At 41.5% G+C, this 21885-nt stretch overlaps 1 protein-coding gene across 2 annotated transcripts; it reads left to right on the top strand.

Moving 5' to 3' along the window:
- The first annotated feature begins 9066 nt into the window (after positions 1-9066).
- On the top strand, positions 9067-20252 carry LOC146465779 (nitric oxide-associated protein 1-like). 2 transcript variants are annotated; one of them, XM_085128179.1, is made up of 7 exons: positions 9067-10295; positions 11446-11685; positions 12134-12265; positions 13754-13804; positions 16020-16136; positions 17492-17729; positions 18918-20252. In XM_085128179.1, the coding sequence occupies exons 1-7, from the start codon at positions 9150-9152 to the stop codon at positions 19205-19207; spliced, it is 2214 nt and encodes a 737-aa protein (XP_084984305.1). In that variant the 5' UTR covers positions 9067-9149; the 3' UTR covers positions 19208-20252. The 2 variants fall into 2 exon arrangements, with proteins under 2 accessions (XP_084984305.1, XP_084984306.1); XM_085128180.1 differs by lacking the exon at positions 12134-12265.
- Positions 20253-21885: the final 1633 nt, after the last annotated feature.

Here is a 21885-nt window from a genome sequence, read left to right as displayed (position 1 = left end):
ACAGCGCAAATCAAGTAAAGTCAAACTGTTTTTAGTTTTTTTGTCACAAGTCGCAAGCAAGATCACGAGAAGTTAAGTTCAAGCTAAGTTTAAGTTTAAAGTGCAAGAAAGTTCACCAAGTAAAGTCAGAAACTATCGTTCCAGTAATTCGAAGGCAGCATGAGAAGACACAAGTGAAGTAAATTGTAAGAACCACTTCACGTAGAGATTTAATCTTTGTAACTGAAGTTCGTGAAGATGTCTGTAATCTCATTCAATATGTTATACAATGAATGGCTCATGTTATTCTCACTTCTTTTGTGAGATCTGGGCAATTTTTTTAAGTAGCGTAACACGATACAAAATGAAATTACCGTGTTGCCTTTCAGTATTTTATTCCTCGCATGTAACAAGATGGCGTGAATAAACTCGATCTACAGATCTAGAAGTCTGCAGTATTCCAGTGCTTACGTACGTATCGTCTAATGAGAGGTACCGCGCAATTGTAGCGTAAATTGGTTATTCTCACCGAAAAGTAAAGTCAATAAAGACCAATAAACATAAAAGGTACGCGTCGGCTTTCTCAGTTGTAGCCACCAGCATGCCGCCATTTACGAAGATCGCATGACGCTTTGTTTGGTCACGTACTTTGTTTTGTAATGAATCAACACGATCGATTTGCGCGAATTTCACTGCAGTTGCACAGCGAAGAAACCATTAGCCTGAATCTCGTCAGATGTGACTCTGCTTCCTGTCTGCGCCCCATGCATAAAGCTCACAAACTTATCACCATCTTTTAGTCAAGATCTACCCAATTTACATGCATTTCCGAAACCTCCAATGTTTTGTAATGTTTTCTATTGCGATAAGCCGCTTTCCGCTGCCTATTGGAATTTGGTAATTATAAGTATCATAGAATCGAAATGCAGGCTCATATATAAGGCACAGGGACCGCGATCGTGGAATTAAATTACAGCACCGTTTAGTGGGAACGGGACGAAAGAGCGCCCTTTCGAAATAGTGATCGATCATGCCATGGAAGTCGCAATGAACTTAGAAAAACGCGAGATGTAGGACACAAGGAGCAAAAGGAGGGGATTTCTAAGGGCTGCAAACAAAGGAAGACCAGAGAAATGCGAAGACAAAAGAAAGAGGGACGCATTCTTCTGCTAAGGAATTGGCGCGTGTTTATTATGCGAAATGGAAGGCATTGCATCGAAACAAATAAAGGGCCATGGATAGAACCATGACCATCGCAACGGAGAAAGACGAAAAAATCTCCAACCTACAGACTCACTGTGAAAATGTCTATTTGGTCTAGGAGAAGTTACGGCAAGTACGACTACCACGATAAGAAATCCTCCGCGTAGTGGACAACTGTGACGCACAGACTCGCAGTCTTGAACATCAAATCGATCGACAGTCCTTCAGAAAAGAACGGTCACGCAACGGTGATGACAAAAGGCCAGTCTACAGTAAAGCATCCGCAAAGGTCAGTAGCCAGCAAATCTACAAGGGCATCCTCCATCGACTTAAAAAAAGGCTGATGTAGCTGCAGAATTGGCTGCGAAACAAGCCGAATTGAACGCACTACAAGAAGAAGCGAAGTATAAAGAAGAAACAACGAAGATTGCCAAGATTCAATCAGTTTAAGCCGCCTCCCAGTACCTGAGCCAAATGTCTTCAGTGGTGAACCTATCCTCTATCCGGACTGGAAGTCCTGTTTCCATGCTCTAATAGACCGAAAAGCCTTACCATCAAGTGATAAGATGTACTACTTGAAACAATATGTTGGTGGAGCCGCGAGAGACGCTATTAGTGGTCTCTTCCTGCAAAACTCCTCAGAAGCGTATGATAGAGCGTGGAGCATCTTAGATGAGAGGTTTGGTCACCCCTTCATCATAGCAAAGGCTTAGAGAGATAAGTTACAACGATGGCCGAAGATCGGTGCCAGGGATCATCAAGGCCTCAGGAAGTTTGCTGATTTCCTATCAAGCGTCTTAACCGCGATGCAAGAAATACAAGGCCTTAATGTCCTAAATGATTACATCGAAAATCAGAAGTTACTCGTCAAGTTACCGGACTGGTTCATCGCACGATGGAACAGGGAAGCAAATAACACCTGAAAGAACACGAAACGTATCCTAATTTCAAGGCATTCGTCACCTTCGTCATTGCCGAAGCTGATCTGATGTGCAACCCAATTTCCTCCTGCAACGCTGTGAAGGAGTTAGAAATATGTCAGACAACGTTCACTCTTCTCCGGGAAGACAACTTAAGAAAATTTACAAGAGCCAAAGGGAGATCTAAGACAGCAGATGGAATGCACATTCTGTAAGAAGGCTGATAATTGCTTAGATGCCTGTTTAAAGTTCAAGACTGAAGCACTCGGGAAAAGACTCGAGTTCGTCAATGAAAACAGACTCTACTTCATAATTCGGATGCTAGAAGAAAGGTCATGCGTCTAAAGATTGTCGAAAAAGATTGACTTGCTCTATGTGCAAGAAGAAGCATCCCACCTGTCTTCACGAAAACCTAAGTGCCCCAGAGAAGAAAGAAGACAGAAGTGACAGTGAATTCACGAGCGTTCCCAAGTCAACTTCGTACACTTCACAAGGTGTTTCAACTACTAGCACCTCAATGATAGTTACTGTGTGGTTTCAGCAAGCTCCATGCAGACCTGGCAAGGAACTACTGGTCTACGCTATCTTAGACACACAGAGTGACGCTACGTTCATCCTAAAGGAAACCTGTGACGAGCTCGGCGCAAAAACAGAGCCGACGAAACTTCGATTTAGCACCATCACTTGTCAAGAGCTACTCGTTGACAACGTAAAGGTCTCAAGTCTCCAAGTAAGAGGATATAATTCCGATCTCAAGATCCCTATCCCTACAGCATATACAAGAACTGTGATTCCCAGCGATGAAGGTCACATACCTACAAAATCCACTGCTAAGAGATGAGATCACCTACGAGTAATAGAAGACGAAATGCAAGATTTGTTAAGACTGCAACGTTGGTCTACTTATCGGATCAGTGATCATGACTGCTCTCAAGCACTAAGCCCCGAAAGAAGTCATCGCTAGCAAGTCCAATGAGCCATATGGAATCAGAACAGATCTCGGCCGGAGTATCGTAGGCATTGCTAATGTGGACAGTGGAAGATCCTTTTGTCACAGAGTTGCTGTAAAGGAAGTACCAGTTGTCACAATGGGCGAAGTCATACGTGTTCTTGAGTCAGACTTTAATGAGAAAAAAGATGCAAAAATGACCTCTCAAGAAGATCTGCGATTTCTAAAGATCATGGAAGAAGGCATCAAAAGAGCAGACAACGGACAGTCACTACAAGATGCCATCATTTAACGGCCTCTATTACCAGACAACCGCTCCACTGCACTCACACGACTTTAGCACCTGAAATGAAGATTCCTAAAAGATGTAAGTATAAGAGGACTATATCAAGTTCATGAATGAAATTTTATGCAGAGGGGACGCCGAAGAAGCCCCAGCAGTTGATCATGACCTCATCATGGTGTCTATCGTCCAAAGAATAACAAACTCAGAGTGGTGTTTGACTGCTCAGCGAAATGCAAAGGAACTTGTCTGAACGACCATTTGCGACCTGACCAACAATTTGATTGGTGTTCTGTGCAGGTTCAAAAGGTATCCCTACGCCATAACTTGTGACGTGCAGAAAATGCTTCATCAGTTTGTCATACGCAAAGAAGACAGAGATTTCCTTCGATTTCTCTGGTGGCCAAACGGCGATGTCAGTAAAGATCCCAAAGAATACAGAATGGAAGTATATTTGTTTGGCCTGGTTGTGCCAGTTACGACTTCAAGTACATGGCAAATCAAGAGAAGGAAGTGTACCCTGCAGCAGCCCAGTTCATTTCGCATGATTTCTACGCAGATGACGGACTGGCCAGTCAGAATCTGGGGAGCAAGCATAATGTCTAATTCAAGGAGCTCGAGAAATTTGTAAAAGTGGCGGCCTTCGTCTACACAAGTTCGTCTCAAACGATCGTTCAGTAATCGAGTCAGTACCAAAGAGTGAGAAAGCAGTTGGATCTACCGTCAGAACAGCTCCCGATAGAAAGAGTTCTCAGTGTACACTGGTCAGTAGAGCTAGACTGCTTTGGTTTCTCCATCGTCCTGAAGGATCAACCCCTGACTAGAAGAGGAGTGTTGTCGACCGTGGCCTCTGTTTATGACCCCCTTGGATTCCTCGCCCCCTTGATCGTAAGAGCAAAGAAGATTCTCCAAGAAGTATGTCAGAAGGGCATCAGTTTGGATGATCCACTGCCCTAGGAACTCAGGCCAAGGTGGGAGCAATGGAAGATAGATTTTCTGCGTTTAAGAAGGCTGAAAATACCGAGATGTTTTAAGCCAAAGATGACAGGTCAAGGAAAGACCCTCGAGTTACACAATTTTGCAGATGCTAGCACATTCGGATACGGACAGTGCTCATACTTGAAAGTCAAAGATGAAGACGACAACGTTAATGTCGCACTGGTAATGGGAAAATCTCGCGTCGCTCCATCGAAGATAATCACTATATATACCAAGACTGGAGCTTACAGCAGCGGTTGTAGCAGCAAAGATTGGTGTGGTGCTAAAACTGAGAAGAATTAAACTACGCAAGCGTTAAGCAGAACCTCTGGACAGACTCGAAGGTGGTACTTGGGTACATCAACAATGAGGCCAAGAGATTCCATACATTCGTTGCAAGTAGAGTGCAGATGATAAGGTCCAACACCAATTCCAAAGGAATGGCGGAACATCGACAACAAAAACAATCCTGATGACCACGCATCCAGGGGCCTAAGCGGTCAAGAGTTAGCGAAATCTAATTGGTTCAGTGGACCAGCATTTCTGTGGAACAAGGAAATTTCATTTGGTGAAGAAAGAATTCTTGTCATTCAGATTGGGGAGCCAGGACCCAGAAGTTAGATCCACCGTCCTCGTAACTACAACCAAAGGTTCATTTAGCCTCGTCGTCTGTATGACAAGATTCTCTGACTGGGCCAAGGCAGTAGGAGTAGTTTCATACCTAAACAGAGTCTCAAACAAGAACAAGCCAAAAACAGTTATCACATCGGTAGCTGAACGACAAGAAACTGAAATACTTATCTTCAAGGAGGTGCAACGTACAGCTTTCGAGGATGAGATAACAAGAATCAGTAATCAAGGAGGAAACTGCAAGCTCATGAAGAATAGTCCTCTCCTGAAGTTAGATCCCTTTCTTGATGATCTTGCCTTGCTGCGAGTTTGCGGAAGACTAGAAAAATCCAACTTGCCGTTTGAATTGAAGCACCCAGTCATCTTACTAAGAGGTTCTCACGTCACTGACCTGATAATTGCTCATTTTAACACGAAAGTGAGACATCATGGAAAAGGAATTACTATGAATGAGATTCGTTCTAATGGACTATGGGTCCTAGGTCTTAGGCCGTAGTATCCTCACACATCCATAAATGTGTGCGATGTAGACGTCAAAGGAGACCAACTGAAAGTCAAAAGATGGCTGACCTCCCCATAGAAAGAGTCAGAGTCCACGCCTCCGTTTACGCATTGTGGGATGGATTGTTTTGGTCCGTTTATCGCCAGAGAAGGACGCAAAGATTTGAAGAGATACGGAGTAATATTCACCTGCATGAGCTCTCGCGTAGTACACATAGAAGAGTTGGATGACATGACAACCGATGCCTCTATAAACGCATTAAGGTGCTTCATTGCCATCCGAGGACCTGTTCAGCAGCTAAGGTCTGATAAAGGATCAAACTTTGTAGGAGCAAGAAACGAACTCGCAAGTGCCCTAAAGGGGCTGAATGGTGATAAGATTCAATCATATCTGACGAAGAGTCGCTGTGATTTCCTCATGAATGTTCCGTATTCAGGTCATCGGGAAGGAAGTATGAGAAGGGTTATGGGAAGGAGTATGGGAAAGGCAAATAGGGACCACCAGAAGCATCCTCAATAATATTCTCAACTATTTCAAGGGAAGACTTGACACATCCTCTCCTCATACCTTTTTCTATGGAGTTATGGCGATCATCAACAGCCGGCCATTGACCTGCCAAACCCTGAATGACCCCAAGAGTTTAGAGCCTATAACTCCAAATCATCTGTTGACCATGAAGAACAAGATAATTTTCCCACCACCAGGAAATTTCGTCCGAGAAGATATCTACGCCCGAACGCGACGGCGAAAGGTACAATATCTTGCAGAGCAGTTTTGGGGTAAATGGCGAGAAGAGTATCTCCTCAGGCAAAAATGATCAGTACCAAAAAGAAATCTGAAGATTGGAGATATCGTCATTGTGCAACATGAGACCTCACGAAATGAGTGGCCCTTTGGCAAGAATCAAGCTCAGAATCAAGCAGAATCAAGAATCAAGTCAGAATCAAAATCAGAATCAAGGGGTCAGAATCAATCAGAGGTCAGAATCAAGCTGGGAGTTAAAAGTTCCGAGAAGGAGAGAAACAATTCCCAATTATCCATAATCGAAAGGCCGATCCAGAAAGTGGTTCTTCTCTTAGAAGGGGCTGATCCAAATTATGGTAGTTTCGAATCGTTTACTGTGGCTCCTCTCTCAGTGATATCGTGAAATTATTCATGATCATGTGAAAGTTCCCTAAGATAATCATTAATAATTTGGTGCAAGTGAAGTTACCGCAGGAAACCACGAAAGTCACGGCATTTGTTTATATTGTTTTCGTTTTATCAAGTATTTATTTGTTTAACAAAAGCCGGTAATTTATTTTAGGACTCGGCCTATTTAAGTAACGGTTTTCCGTAAGTAATGTCTACTGGTAGATATAGATAACTGTAGGAGATCCATATGGAATTGCGGAGGAAGGAACACTGAATTATCACACAAGTTAATAGTACTTTTCGCGAGCGCTGATTGGCTAGCTTGGAGGTGATTAGCCAGGTACTATTCACCTCCGAGCAGCCGAAGAAAAACAAGATGGCTTCCCGTTTCGCCACGGTTACTTAAGAGGAAATTATGTCGATAAACGAGGCGGTTGTTAAAAATAATACATAAATGGCAACAAAGTTTGGTTTGACGGCTAAAATGGTAACTTATTTAATCTTTTCAACCTTTTATTCTAAGGCGAAAAATGAAAATGCAATCCCTTGTTTACGAAAACTACCGAACACTAAAATTACAATAAAAACAATGAAACATCAAATATTTTTCAGCATGGTTTCAACAACAAGACGAATTTCACGAAAAAAATTGAAAAAATGACACTGTAGGAACTAAACAAGTGTCTCCAAAAGTCTTATTTGTCTTCAAGAAAGCGAGACGGAACTTTCCACAATAAGAAATCGCTCGCCGCGTGGCGCGCGCGAGATTTTAAAATTTCATACCATTTGTCGGTATATTGTCAGAAATAAAATAATTTTTGTTCCACTAGCTATTCAGCTTGTGTGGTGTATACTAAAACAATTATTCACCTCAGTGTCGGCGAAAGTGATGGATATTTACCCGGCCGCTTCGCGGCGCGGTAAATATCCATCACTATTCACCTCCACTTCGGTAAATAATTGTTAATTATCCCGCTACCAGGCACTCCGTGGGGACTGTTGCAAGGCAAGAGAAAGGGGCATGGAGAGTGGGGGACAGACCAAGTACCACATAAAGACGAGAAGAGGCAATCCACTGACACTGAATGTCAATCATATAACTGGAGGCTCGTTCTTGGTTCAGCTAGACAATACATGATCGCAAGGAACAGAGGTATAGGATAGAAACTGGGGTGTGGACAAACCACCTCCCCGGGAGTAAATGCGATGCGATGATTTTCATAGTAGAGTGCACATCCAAAAGTGGTGCTACCTTTGAAACGAACAAGAATAACGAATGGCTTTCCAGGTAACTGAATCTGGAACTCGGTAAGATCTTGGCGTTAATGTTTTATTAGTCTACTTTTATACTGTATTTTCATTTCTCATACCAATTTATCGTTGCGTTAAAGTAAAAGTAAGTTATTTCTGAGCCCTTCTGTATTTTAAGCTACCAAATGTGCAATAAAATGTCTTTTCTATTATGTATTCTGGCTTTTCCATTCCCCGAGGGTGACCGGTTTAATACAGGTTCGACCGTAGTTGTACAGCATCTGTCACAAACTTTATAGTCCCCTTCGCAGCCGATGTTTGGGCTGGTCACGCAACGCTCTCCCTCCCCAGCTTGGATTGCGGGAGGCAGCGCGTTGCGTGACGAGCCCAAACGACGGCAGTGAAGGAGACTACAAACTTTAGAGAGACTGTAGCTTATTTTTAAAAGCTTGTTAATGGATAACCATGAACACTAGGTCAGTTTTTTAGTACAAAAAATGCCTGCCAGAATAGTTTACCCCTAAAAAAATCCACCAGAAAATCAAAACCCTATTCCATCCGCGGAGCAATTGCAGAATACCCGGCCCACTAAATATCTTTCTTGAAAAAGGAGTGCTCCCGCAGTCCCAGAGACGATGAATATTTAAATGAAGTGAGTAAAACGAGGGCACCCGCGGTCCCGCAGTCCCAGAGTCGATGGATACTAAATCTAAGTGAGTAAAACGAGTGCTCCCGCAGTCCCAGAGGCGATGGGTACTTAAATTTCGGTTCATGGATTAAAGAACGAGGTATATTCGTGTGTAGCGCGACGACTGCGGGACTGCGGAAGTAGCATTAAAGAACACGACTGCGGGACTGCGGGAGCAGTTTTTTAAGTTAGATATTTGGTGGGACGGGTATTCTCAAGAGCTTTTTCCTTTTGCGCACGACGTAGTCAAGCCAAGAGGCTCTGGGGTCGACAATGAACCCTGCTCATGATCAGTACCCCAAATATCTCTTCCCGCCCCCCTCCCATGCACAGGACTAAGAGTTTTTTCTTTTGCTCTTTTCCTATGCTCTTAACGTGTTGAATACTTTATTTTTCTCGTGACCATGGTTTAATGTCCTTTAATTAGATATTTCGTTTGAGATATTCCTCTTGATGCTCCAGAATGATGGATCTTTCGGGTCTTTCCTGTGCAATGTGTCGTGCAATGTGAAAACAATGCGAGAAGGTTGGGCCCAACTTCGCCTGCGGTTTTCCAGCGGGTTTGCCCATACAAGTGTCATGGCGGATGGCGAACCTGGAAACAGCACGTGAATTATCCAAAGTAAGAAAAGATGTCTGTCTTTCAACTGGGTAGCGCAAGAGGCGTTTTCTCGAGTACAAGAAGACTTCTCGTATCTTCTATTCATCCCAGAGCCAGACATTTTCACGTAATAGTCACACCACAATTGCGTGGGAACTTGCACATCGTAGGTGGTTTGTTTCGCAGATCCTTCAGAACTTCGTCGAATCTCGTCTTCGACGACAAAACCTCTAAGGACACAACTTTAGATGAAGCGAAAAAAAGTTTAATTTATTCTGACTACAGCAAGGAAAGCCTTTGGGAAAAAACGCTGTCTTTGAGCGAGTTGGAAACATCCCACGAAGAAGCACTTGTTATTTCTGAAGAAAACTCACTTGCGGAACCTGCGTCGTTAAACATTGAAGCGTTCACGGATGCCTATGAGCAGCCATTTCCTAAATGCCCAGGTTGCGGGGCTGTTTTTCAGAGCGAAGATCCAGAGAAATCCGGTTACGTTATACCTTCTAAGAATCCGGTGATAAGGGACTGGGAACGAGATTCTGACTTGGCATCCAGAACATTGGTATGTCAAAAATGTTTTAATCTGAAACATTATAACAAGCCCTTCCCCATTACCATAACATCTAGTGAGATTATGGAGTACTTAGGACACTTACAAAGAAGAAAAGGCTTGATTCTGTACGTTGTAGACTTGCTGGATCTACCGGGGAGCCTTTTCACAAATCTCCTTGAAACAGTTGGTGAGGCAAAGAGAATCATCATAGTTGGGAACAAAGTAGACCTCCTTCCAGTAGACGGTCATACTGAAAAGCAAAAAGCGCACTTGCAAGAGATGCTTTTCACAATTTGCAAAGCTCACGGTCTTGAAGGCGGCAACATCAGGAGCACGTGCCTCGTCAGTGCGAAGACTGGCTTTGGAATGTTACAGTTGGCGAGTAAAATCCTAGAGCACTGGGACCACAAGGGTGATATTTACCTTGTTGGTTGTAGTAATGCTGGTAAAACGTCTTTGTTTAATCTGCTGTTAGATTTACTCAGTGTTTACAAAGATGCAGACCTGCTACAGAGAGCAACAGTGAGCTTGTGGCCTTACACAACCCAGAGAATGTTAAGGTTTCCTGTAAGTCACTGGATGTTGAAGAAGCTGTGTACGAGACTACGTGAAGGTGTCAAAAAGGTGAGAAGGAAGTGGTTGTGTATTTGTACAAAATCTATGGGATTAACTTGCTTGTCAAGCAGATTCCAATAACATTAGATACCAGATGATATGAAAAAGCTTTCACAGGAGGTATTCCTTTTGGAAGCTTTCTAACTAAAAGCCTGGCAAGGTGGCTCACCAGTGCAATGGTGAAATCTGGTTTTCCAAGCATGTAGTGATGAGGAGCATTGCTACTCTCCCCCTGAGATACCTTGCAGAGTTATCCCAATATTTTATTAGATTTTGCTCAATGGTTTACTGACACTTATTTGTACACCAGGGTGGGAAGAGATAATGTGTTCTGCACAACCTGGTCAAATGGTGAATGATAGTCAATGATAGTTGATGATAGTCGATGATAGTCATTGACTATCGTCAACTATCATTCACTTTGAGCGTGTTCATATTCATCATGATAGTTGGCGATAGTTTTTCCCATTTGTCCACGCACATGATAGTCTATGATAGTTTTTCGGTCAGCCGTTTTCTCCACCAGCGCTCTCTAGATTAATTTTCCGTTAGTTCTTCCAACAACTGAAGGAAAATGAAGCAGGCTGCTGCTCACTTTCGCCGCGAAAAATTCATACATGCAAAGTTTTGTTTGTGATGTTTACACTTGGCAGGTGCCTACACTAGAAGCCCACGTTAAACTATTGTCAGCTATCACAAGTTTCTTTGAGCCATTTGACCACCCACTTAATAGTTGATAACAGTTGATGATAGTTTTGATGATCATCAGCTATCATTGACTATCATGCACCATTTGACCTGGGCTTTAAACTTTATTCCAACACCAAGAGTTTGAGTGAGAGTCAGAGACATCGGACAGGTGGCTACTCAGTGTCAGCACTCAGGTAACTAGGAGCATTACAGCTCTCCTGGATGGTCCCAGGGAAGTGGGGTTGGGAGGGGGCATCTGTGCAGGGATGCCTGCAACATTTTATGTTAGGTTCTGCCTATTGCCAAATGGTTCATTAATACACTTTGATGGGGAGAAACAGTTTGGTTTCTTACAAATATTAACTGTTCTTGAACCCTGGATCTTTGTATCTGCTGACCTCTGTACATGTACCAACCACACCACCATTACTGTGCATGCAATCATATCATGATTCATTCTCTTTGGCAGAAATCAGAAGATCCTGAAATTGAAATTGACCAGGAAATCATTGACAAAGAAGAGACAAGCTACAGAGAGAGGCGAAATACCAGACGAGGGAGACAGAGAAACACACTGGTCCTCCCACACTTGAAAAATAGATCCAGTGATCTTGCCATTGTTAAACCAAGATTTGTGACAGTGACAGATCAGCCGAGTAAAAATCAGACTTGGATGTATGACACACCTGGAGTCATCAGTGAAAAGCAGGTTTTCAAACTTTGTATATTTGTAACAACACCTGGAGTCATCAGTGAAAAGCAGGTTTTCAAACTTTGTATATTTGTAACAATTTAATTGCATTTGACGTAGAGAGAACATTAACTCCTTATTGCGTTTGGAGTTGAGATAATTTGTATGGGACAATCAATCGATCAAAAACTGAATGAATGGATCTTGGGATGCATATCTGGCATCTCCTGCAGATTTTGCAGGGGCGGATGACGTCATCACCAACTTGGCAAAGGAAAGACAGAGCCTGGGATTGAGATCATCAAACACATTCATTAATCTTTGATTATTGTGTTTACTTATTATTAATTAATTTTTATTTTTCTACATGTATTTGATTATTGTTTGTTTGGATTTAATATTTATTTGTTAGGTGTAATAAATCACCAAAACTTAATTTAATTTAAGCATGCTTATATCTTGGCAGATTACAAACCTGTTGACGATCAGTGAGCTAAAACTATTAAATCCAGCACTTTGGCTTGTACCCAGGTCCTTTATTCTTAAACCAGGCCAATCTCTACTGTTGGGGGGACTTGGACGAGTGGACTATCTTGAGGTGAAGTGAAATACACTGCATACCTTGTTTTGCATTCACAAGCATGAAATCATTTCAAAAGGCTCCAGTGAGATCATGAAATTTTGACCAATTTTGTTAATAGATTGTTAATTTTAATGCACAAAATGATAGTGTTCACAGCATCTAATTAGGGAGGGAGCAGTGGCGCAGTGGTGAGAGCACTCGCCTCCCAACAATGTGACCTGGGTTCGATTCCAGGACTTGGCGTCATATTTGGGTTGAGTTTGTTGTTGGTTCTCGTCCTTGCTCCAGAGGTTTTTCTCCAGGTACTCTGGTACCTCTCCTAGAAAACCAACATTTGCAAATTCCAATAGGCCTTGTCACGGTTTTCCATGCCATTTTGATGAGTAGGCAAACACGCTTGAAATAACAGTGTTTGTATGGAAATCCGATGTGAAATAATTTATAAAACGTCGCTTCTGAAAAATTCATGAATTGGAAACTTTTGACACTACAAAAAAGATTTTAAGAAAAACAATTGGAGGGATGTAGCTGTGCCAGAAAGCGTCCAGTCATGTTTTGAACTTTCCATACATTTGTCTGACAGTGTATAGCGAACCAGCTGTGAACTGCTACTAAAAATAGTTCGCGGGAAAGAAATACAGACAAATGTATGGAAAGTTCAAAACACAACTGGACGCTTTCTGGCACAGCTACATCCCTCCATTTTTTTTTCCAAAATCCTTTTCTTAGTGCCAAAAGTTTCCAATTAATGAATTTTTCAGAAGCGATGTTTTATGAAAATTATTTGACATCGGATTTCCGTGCAATCACTGTTATTTCAAGCGTGTTTGCGTACTCGTCAAAATGGCATCAAAAACCGTGATAAGGCCTATTTGATCTGGTATCTGAGGGCCACAGGTTTGTCAGTCATGTAGACTGTTAAATGTCACCCTCATTAAACAAATTAAATAAATTTTATTTAATTTTTTCTCCTTACAATATCACAGCTTGATAAAACTTTTAGGTCATGAGAATATGGGAAATGGGCACCAAAGGTACAAAAATGTCTCAAGCGATGTTTAAACAAATTCTCCCAAGAAGCATCATGAGAAAATTAATACAAAATGTGGCTTTAAAGCTCAGGAAAATTAATGACAAAATCTTAGTGACAACCGAGGGCCTGTTATGTGCCAATAAGGGACTGATTGGCCATAACAAGTTTATTAGAAGTGAACCCACCTTATCTAGGGATGGGGGTTTATCAAAGACACCACCTTTCTCATGAACAGTACAGTTGGTTTCAAATTTGAGTTGACTCAAGTATTTAACTAGCAAGAGCCAACATTGTTACATAAACAAGAAAAGTGAAGTTGGAATCTCATTGTCATTTTTTACTGCTGGATAGAGGGGGGGGGGGGGGGGGTGGAGGCAGATACGACCATCTATTTTATGGTTTGGTGAGCCCTGTCTGAGTATAGTAGTTTTGACCACTTCCCTAATTTTGTTTTGATCTCCGTTGTACAGATAAAACGACAGAAACGAGACAGTGCTGATGAGTGGGACACAATTCCAGAGGTATCTTTCTTCCTCTGCTCATACACATTTCATTTGGTGCCATTCTGCTTAATCTTATGTCTCAAAAGAATACCAGTTCATTGATTCTGAAACTGTCCTGTACAATGGGTCCTTGAAACAATGCTTTTAAGGATGGTGCCTACTTTTGTTACTACGCATACGTTCTGCACATCTCGAGATACTCGGGTTTCCTATGGGTGGTGCCTACTAATACAGGGATATTTTTGCATGGTTTAAAACTATGCGAAGAAAGCAGAACTTAGCAAGTGCTCTTGTTATCCAAAACGAAAATTGGGGTAACCATGCATTTTTCAGGGATAATAAATCTTCAATTAAAAAAAAAAAAAGAAGACACCATAATTTTTTATACAGTATTGCTTTATATTTTACTGCTTTTTAGAATAATTGTTGCTTATTTATCTCTAAAAAATGTGTGGTTACCCCAATTTTCCTTTTTGGATTTCAATAGCCCTTTCTAAGATCTGCTTTTTCCACATAGTCATAAACCATGCAAAAATACATCGGTGTTAGTAGGCACCGTCCTTAAAGGCTGATTTACATGATGTACTGATTTATCAGCCCTTTTAGTAGGTTCAATTGCATGCGCCAATTTAAACGTTACAATTGTTTGGCTGATTTCTGATTTGGGGCCGATTTTTATGCACTCACTGGTTTTCTTTGTCAAACTGGGCCGAATCAACCCAATCAATCAGATTGTGCAAATTAGCCTCAAGGTATTACCATGTATTCTGATCGTGACAACAACAGCAACAACAACAACAACAACAACATTTTATTATTTGCCAATAAATCCTTAATCCCCTGGCTCTGCAGATAGCAGTGCTAATCGAGGTGAGCCAGGATAATCAGTAAAAGAAGAGGAAAGTACGCACAGTACACACATGAGTATTTCCATTCAGGAATAGCCCCAAAAGGAATGAACTTTAGTTTGATTTGCAGTATACATACTGAGGGGGGTGATTAGGTCTACGGATCGGCGGATTCGGTAAATATTTTAGCCCAGATTCTGGATTCAGAGCGAAATTTTAACGGATCTGCGGATCCTATGATTACGGTTTTATCCAGTTTTGGGGCCCGGATTTTGGATTTTGGTCGTTAGGAAGTTCAAGTTTGCTCTTTTTTCTCGTATCTGCAAGATCTTGTTTCGATACAGACGTTGGTTACATAAATATTTCGTTGATAGTCATCCTCAACGCTAAAACACAATGTCACGCAAGGCAACTCCAACAACTGAAGTCGCTTTGTATCTCGCGTATCATCCAACGCGGCAAACAATTTGCGGATTCGGATTTAGTTGATTTTTTGAGCGGATCGACGGATTCAGGAATTAATTTTAGTGGATCGGCGGATTAAGCCATTGATTTTAGCGGATCGGTGGATTTACATACCCCTATTCACTCCCCTCCGTACTCTCCCCGTGTAAGGTTTATTTTTGTAATTTTAATAATTTTTGTTATTCTTTCACATTTAAATATTAAAAAAAAAAAACAATTACAAATTACTTAACCCTACTACAAAGTAACTTACAAACTGCATGTAACAAACTAACTACAGTTTTACAACAATAATTTATTACACTATTAATTACAACTAAATTTATTATACAACTAAAGGACGGCAATAGCTTGATAGTTGAGATAAACAGTATCTAATTGTGAGGAGAGAACAAGAAAAGGTTTCAACATTTTCCGTTTTGTGACTGGTTAAGTTTCTATATGCGCTTTGTAGCTGTGCTTGCAGTGTTTGCTACTTGATTTACCGGTAAATCATTGGCCACGTGGCACAAAAACTTTGCCCACACTTAGCCTCATCTACTGCTTTTCCTAAATTCTTTCTTCTTCGTTCAGCCAGTAAGTCCCATTCCACCCCTCACCCCTCTCCCCCTCGAAAGAAAACAACAAGAACACTACAACTGGGTGTTTCTCCCCGGCAGAAAGTCATTAACTCTCCCGTGCAAGGGAGCTGTCCAGAATGTCAATCAAATAGCAAATGTTCCGGTATGATAAATGACCAGCTTCCCACAAAATAAAGAAGTAAATGTTTCTGGCATTATTTAACAAAATTCTTTGAGGTTTGAGGGAGAAATTAGATTCTCAAAAACTCCTAAGAATGGTCAATAGTGTCCTTTCACTTTTAATCATTAATTAACCCACTAACCAATCAATTAATCAATTTGTCTCTTTTGTAATTTTAGGCAGTCAAATCTATCTTCTTCACTGTGATTACATCTCCTAATTTACCGGTGCACATTTGTAAAGAAGCGCAGGCAGATGAAGTGTATGATAAACATGCCGGTACAGAACTGCTTGGAGTAAGTACATGCGCCATGTCGGTATTCGTCCAAGTCGCATTAATTTCAAATACCGTAAATTAACACAAGTGTTAGTCTGTAAATGGTTTGAACCCAGGAGTCATGTCATAAGGACGTACAGATTATGATCATCCGGGTGAGTGTAGTCCAGCATGCGCACCTGGGGAAATGTTGGGCGAACTAGTGGCGAGGGGGAATGGAGAAAAGCTGATTTCCTTCTCGTGGCTTACGCCGCTGGTTGATGCTGGCTCCGCCGCCAAAACTTAATATTTGCGCACGGATAATAACGCTAGTTACGCAGGCTTAGTGTAGTCCAATCTCGTTCCCAGAGGCTGCGTTCCTTTTGTTTCAGCACCAAGGAAGCAAGTAGACTGCAAGCAGTCCCTTTCTGGATAGTCGAAAGGTCGCGCGAAATAGCCGAGCTCGAAAAAAAACTAGAGCGAACGAGCGGAGGGGGGCTTGGGGCACACCATCTCGACTAACCAGAAAGGGACTGCTTGCAGTCTAGGAAGCAAGAGTCGTGGGAGTCGTGGACGAGTTGCCTGCGCTGGCTTAAAACGCGCGCGGGCTCTGGGGACGAGATTGAGTGTAGTCTTGAGAAGGATAGCCTCGATTACCAGCCGCTGTTCTGAAAATGAGCCCACGCTCACCCCCGAGGAGACGGAGGGAGCGGCGGAAATCGAGCCTATGAGAAGGACTGTTTAAGGTGACATTGACTGACGTTTCGACAACCTGACAACCTGATAATGACTTCCGCTCAGGTTGTCCAAACGTCAGTCAATGCCATCTCAAACAGCCCTTCGAAACTCACCCGGAATTTACGTACTTATAACAAGGGTTAATATCCTATAGTAAGGTATGAAGCAAGAAACAAGGCCTCAATAGTGACCAACATCTAATTTCTTCTCACAATATCACCTCTTGATCAAACATACAGGTTACGAGAATGAAGGAAATGAAACGATTGATGTAGAGAGAAACTCCCTCAACTAGCATCTTAAGACATATATAGAACAGTAAGGAGATTGTACGTCTTGATATTGGAGCCTCTTGGATAAATATTCCAAGCCCCAAATCACGTTCCGTACCTTCCCAGTATCATGTAAACTAGCCTGCGTAGATGGTAACATGCAATCATACCCTCCCTCCCTCCCTCAATCCCTCCCTCCCTCCCTCCCTCCCTCCCTATATCTCATCCCTTTTCTCTCTCTCAAAAAAAAAAAAAAAAAAAAAAAAAAATTAAAGACGCCTGATCGCAGGTTACGTAGCTGGCGGTGTTTTGCACGAAGGCGAAAGTTGGAAGAACGAGCAGCAAAACTCTCTCCCAGTCCTAATCCATTTTGTGCAAACAACAGGTCCCATGTGGCGGAAAAGAGCGCATGGAAACTTTTCCGCGATTCAAATCAGAGGACTTCACCGTCGAAGGAATCGGTTGGGAGTCCTGTGCTGCTGACGTGGTGTTGTCCAATGTAGGATGGGTGGCTGTGACTGCTGGGAGTGGCTCGCTAGTGTCACTGAAGGCGCATACCCCTGATGGGATTGGATTGGACATAAGAGAGCCGGCTCTGCTGCCTACTATTGTCACCAAGAGAGGTGAGCTTGACTATGGGTGGGAAGGGTTAAGGCGGGGGTACACCTGAAAGCCGTTCCACGCCGCTTAAAATCGGTTTAATGGAAATATCTCGTTCGCGTGTCAAGCAATGCAAAAACCCTTAGCTCAAAACACAAATCAATGTTTTGGGGTGTTTTGGAAATTTTTTGGTGATTTTTAGGTATATTTGGGAGTACATATATTTTCTCAAAAGATTAGTAAAATTTGGAGAAATAAGAAATAGTTGAGGTTTGATGTAGTTTAAAAATTAGAATTCGAAGTTAAAAATTGATGTATTGACATCCAAACAGTCCCCTACCAAACTGGTGTGCTCTTGGGTTGGGGGCAACTGTCTGTTGGTGTTCCAAAAACAATTTTCTTTCTTTTATCCCTTCTTTAAACCTCTTAAAATTCCATTCAAATTCACGTATACCCCCACCTTAAGCTACCTTATAAGGGTTGAGTAAGGACGAGAAAACAAAGGAAATCACTACCGTGAAGAAGGTCTGGAAATGTGATCTTAATTATCATCAAATTTGGTCAACGTTTGGTTTGAATTTCTCGAAGAATTACTCATGGTTTGAGAAGCTATCTCAAACGCTCGAAAGAGTGTTTTATCTGATTTCCAAACACCGAGAAGTAGGTTAGAAAACGAGACACAGCCGAGTTTTTATTAGCCAACTTCGAGGTGTTTGAATGGTTGATATATAGCTTCTCAAACCTTTAATAATAATTCATGGTGTTTGGAAATCGGAGACTACTCCTCTTGTTCAAGATATTTTACATCCTAATTGGTGTTGAACTATACGTATAAGAAAGCTGGCTCCGACATGGCCGTCATTAACACATACTGGGAAACGTAAGTTTTTTTTTCCACATTCATGATACATTCAAGGTTGAGAATAGGCCATTTCCGAGTTGCTGTGAACCTCACTATGAAAGCAAGGCTAAGTGCAATACTTTTCAAATGAAAATTAGTTTTGTTTGCATGTGAACGAAAACTAATTTTCGTAACAATAACTTTGCACTTAGCCTGGCTTTCATAATAAGGTTCAAGGTAGCTCGGAAATGGTCTATTTTTGCACTTGTTGTCGTTGGAAATAAAGTTAATTGCAACTCTGAGATACAGTGTTTAGCCACAGTTATTATCACTCAGTCGTTCTCTTTTGTTTGTGGTTCTGTGTTTTAAGGTCCACGTGGAGTAAGGTACCAAGGACACCGTTGTGCAGAGCGATATGAGGCCACACGGAAAAAGAACCCTCAGTTTATAAGAATGGTCCGAGGCCAACCAGTCGGCGAGTTCAAGTGGATTCAGGAAATTAAGCGGAAAAGAAAGGAACAAAGATCGTTACTCAAGTATGAGAAGAGGAGCACGGCTGCTGATAGGAACTTACTGCAACGGAGTGCTGTCAGCAACCCCCCTCAAATACCCGGGGCTTTTGGGATGCCCCTACCCCGGGGGAAGTTGAACGAGGAATAACGGAATCAACTTGTTGACTTGAGTAGAATGGAATCATTTTAGAAGTAAAGTTCAAACCAATCGTGGCTTACTGACCAATCACGTCAGAGGCAATCAGCACAATGAACCAATGACAACTCGAAAGAAATTCAAGTAAATGGCGTCAAGCGCGGGAAAACTTGCACCAATCACATCAGACGCAAACAACAGAATAAGCCAATCAGAACTCGAAGCAAATTCACGTAAATGACGTCAAACGCCGGAAAGTTCGCACGATCAAGATATAATTGGTTTTGGTCTTATTTCTAATTGATCAAAAGGTGACGTGAGGTTTTTAAACCAATCACAGACTGTAGTAAAGCGAAACCAAAGCTAAGCTTTAAGATAGGATTGTATCTTGGGAGAAAACTTACGGAGTTTTCACTTTTGTTGCGACTCGTGCATGCGGGTCAGTTTTTCGCTTTCAATTTTTCAGATATATGTTGTTAGTTTGTTCTCTTTTTGGCTGTCTGCAACATAATAGGTGGTGACGCTGTGTTTAATTGCTTTTAGTTTTTGAATCTGAGCGTTTGACAAAAACCTTACTGTGAGAAGTTTCGGCTGGGATGGAAATCCCAAAATGGTATCTGTGACATGGTTATTTTTTGTTCTCATTCTTAATTTTAAAGCAGTTTAATCTTTTTTTAAAAGGTATGTCATTTCAAACACGAAGAACGAAGTATATTCTACAAGAATGTTAGTTGAAAAGTCGACTTCTTAATATCTGTTGGAGAAATACCCAGACATGCACATGGCCGCTGAAGACGTTTATTCTGTTACTCGTTCTATAGTTTGGTGTTCGGGTTCGAGTTCGGTACAGCTAAAAAATAATACAAATGTTCAAAAACACAGAACAAAACAAATGGCAGGCTAAAGAGAAATAGAGCGACTCGTGCGAGTCAACTAGGCCTGTGGCCTTCTTTAATGAGATGCAGTTTTACCACTCGTACGAATTGACTTGGCCGCTTCGTTAACGAGATGCCAGCCCACTATTTGGACCAAAAATAAACGTCATGTGACATGGTTATTTTTTGTTTTCTTGCTTAATTTTAAAGTGGTTTAATCTTTTTTATAAGGTATGTCAATTCAAGCACGAATTATAGGGTTAGGGTTAGGGTTAGCGTTAGGATTACGAAGAAAAGTGTCACACTCACCACTTGCAGCAGTCGTGTGCCACATTCGTACGAGTCGAATCTAAACAAGTGGTGGGTATTGGACATGACTGGAAAACAGCGAGCGATCTTCAACACGTCAAAACACTACAAACTGTCGACGCAAATGCTCGATTTGTCAGGTGACCTACCCTCGGGAGGTACTGTAGGGCATGGGCGACAAATTACCACTAACAATATCAACATGCACATTCTCCTAACTGTTTTCTGTTATTTCTTATGGTGATAGTTGGGAGAGAGTAGTTAAGCATCAAGACGTCTTTGGGGATCATTTCCTTAATTCTCATTACTTGTATGGTTGATCAAGTAGTGCGATTGTAGGAGAGATTTGAAGCTGGTCAGTATTAGGCCTAAAGGGTAAACGTAAACGCGAAACATGAATTACATTGTAATTACAATACTTTAAACTTTAGGGCACTCGGGTTCCGTTCCCCGAAAGCCGCGATAAGTTATCGAACCCAAAAGATATTTTGTCAAATCCGTGTTTTTTCGATTTGTGCCAATGTTAAGTACAAACTTGCCCTAGACTTTATTTTATCTCGAATTGTTGGCTAATATCCTCAAGGAAAAAAGGTTTCAAAAAAAGTATTTTAAAATTCGTAGAAGAAGAGATTTGTTGAGCAATTTAACTATAAAAAATTGTGATAAAGTTGAAAAGTTTAAAAATTTTGAAAACCATCATGGTTAAAAGTTTAAAAAAGCGACGACGTTTCGACGTTCGCTTAACGTCATTTTCAAGTCAACAATGAGTGAAATGAGAACAAATATAAATGTAAAAGAATCCCTAAGAGACAACGAATAAAAGCGAAAATATGTGATGATAATAAAGTATTCGCAGGCAGAGTCACGTAAAGAGTTTGGCGCGAATAGAGTCTTTCTGAGTATTTAACTCAGGGTTCAATTCCTTAATTAATAACATCTCAAAGATTAGGCAATCGAACTTTGATCTACATTTCTGTAGAACAGAGAATTGCTTGTCAACCAAACCAGTCTTCGATAGACGGTGTTGCTCAAGGTGCATCCCGATTGCAGAATATTTGTGTTCGTTAATGCGCTGGTGTAAATGACGGGCGGTGTACCCGACATAATCTGCGTCGCACAAATCACATTCAAATTTGTAGACCACGCATTGATTGTTAACAATAGGGGGCTTCTTCTTTTTTAGAGCAAGAATTTGGTCAATCTTCTTAGACTGAAACACGGGTCTAATTTGGATTCCAATGTTGGCGCTCAAAATTTGCATTTGCTTTTTGACGGAGTTAGCTAATTGCTGATCTTTAAATGGTAGTGGGACCATGATGGTAGAGCTGTCATCCCTTGTATTCTTGTCTGCATCGATGTTGTCGATATTATGCAAAAACTTGTTGATCGCTGAATTTATCAAACTAATTGGGTAGTTAAGGTTGAGGAAGTAGAGCGGAGCTTGTTGCCCTCATCAGAAACAAGCTCCGCCCTACTTTCCTCAATACTTTATTATCATCACATATT

The sequence above is a fragment of the Pavona decussata genome, unplaced genomic scaffold (assembly GCF_977016875.1).
Source record: "Pavona decussata unplaced genomic scaffold, jaPavDecu1.1 SCAFFOLD_155, whole genome shotgun sequence".
In the NCBI taxonomy this organism is placed as follows: Eukaryota; Metazoa; Cnidaria; class Anthozoa; order Scleractinia; family Agariciidae; genus Pavona; species Pavona decussata.
Note: the sequence above shows the minus strand (reverse complement) of the source record. Positions and strands in the feature narration are given on the sequence as shown.

Coding starts and splice junctions, on each gene's coding strand:
- LOC146465779 (XM_085128179.1), top strand. CDS start 9,150: ATGTCTGTCTTTCAACTGGGTAGCGCAAGAGGCGTTTTCTCGAGTACA. Junction 11,686..12,133: donor GAGTCATCAGTGAAAAGCAG/GTTTTCAAACTT, acceptor ATATCTTGGCAG/ATTACAAACCTGTTGACGAT. Junction 17,730..18,917: donor TACTATTGTCACCAAGAGAG/GTGAGCTTGACT, acceptor CTGTGTTTTAAG/GTCCACGTGGAGTAAGGTAC.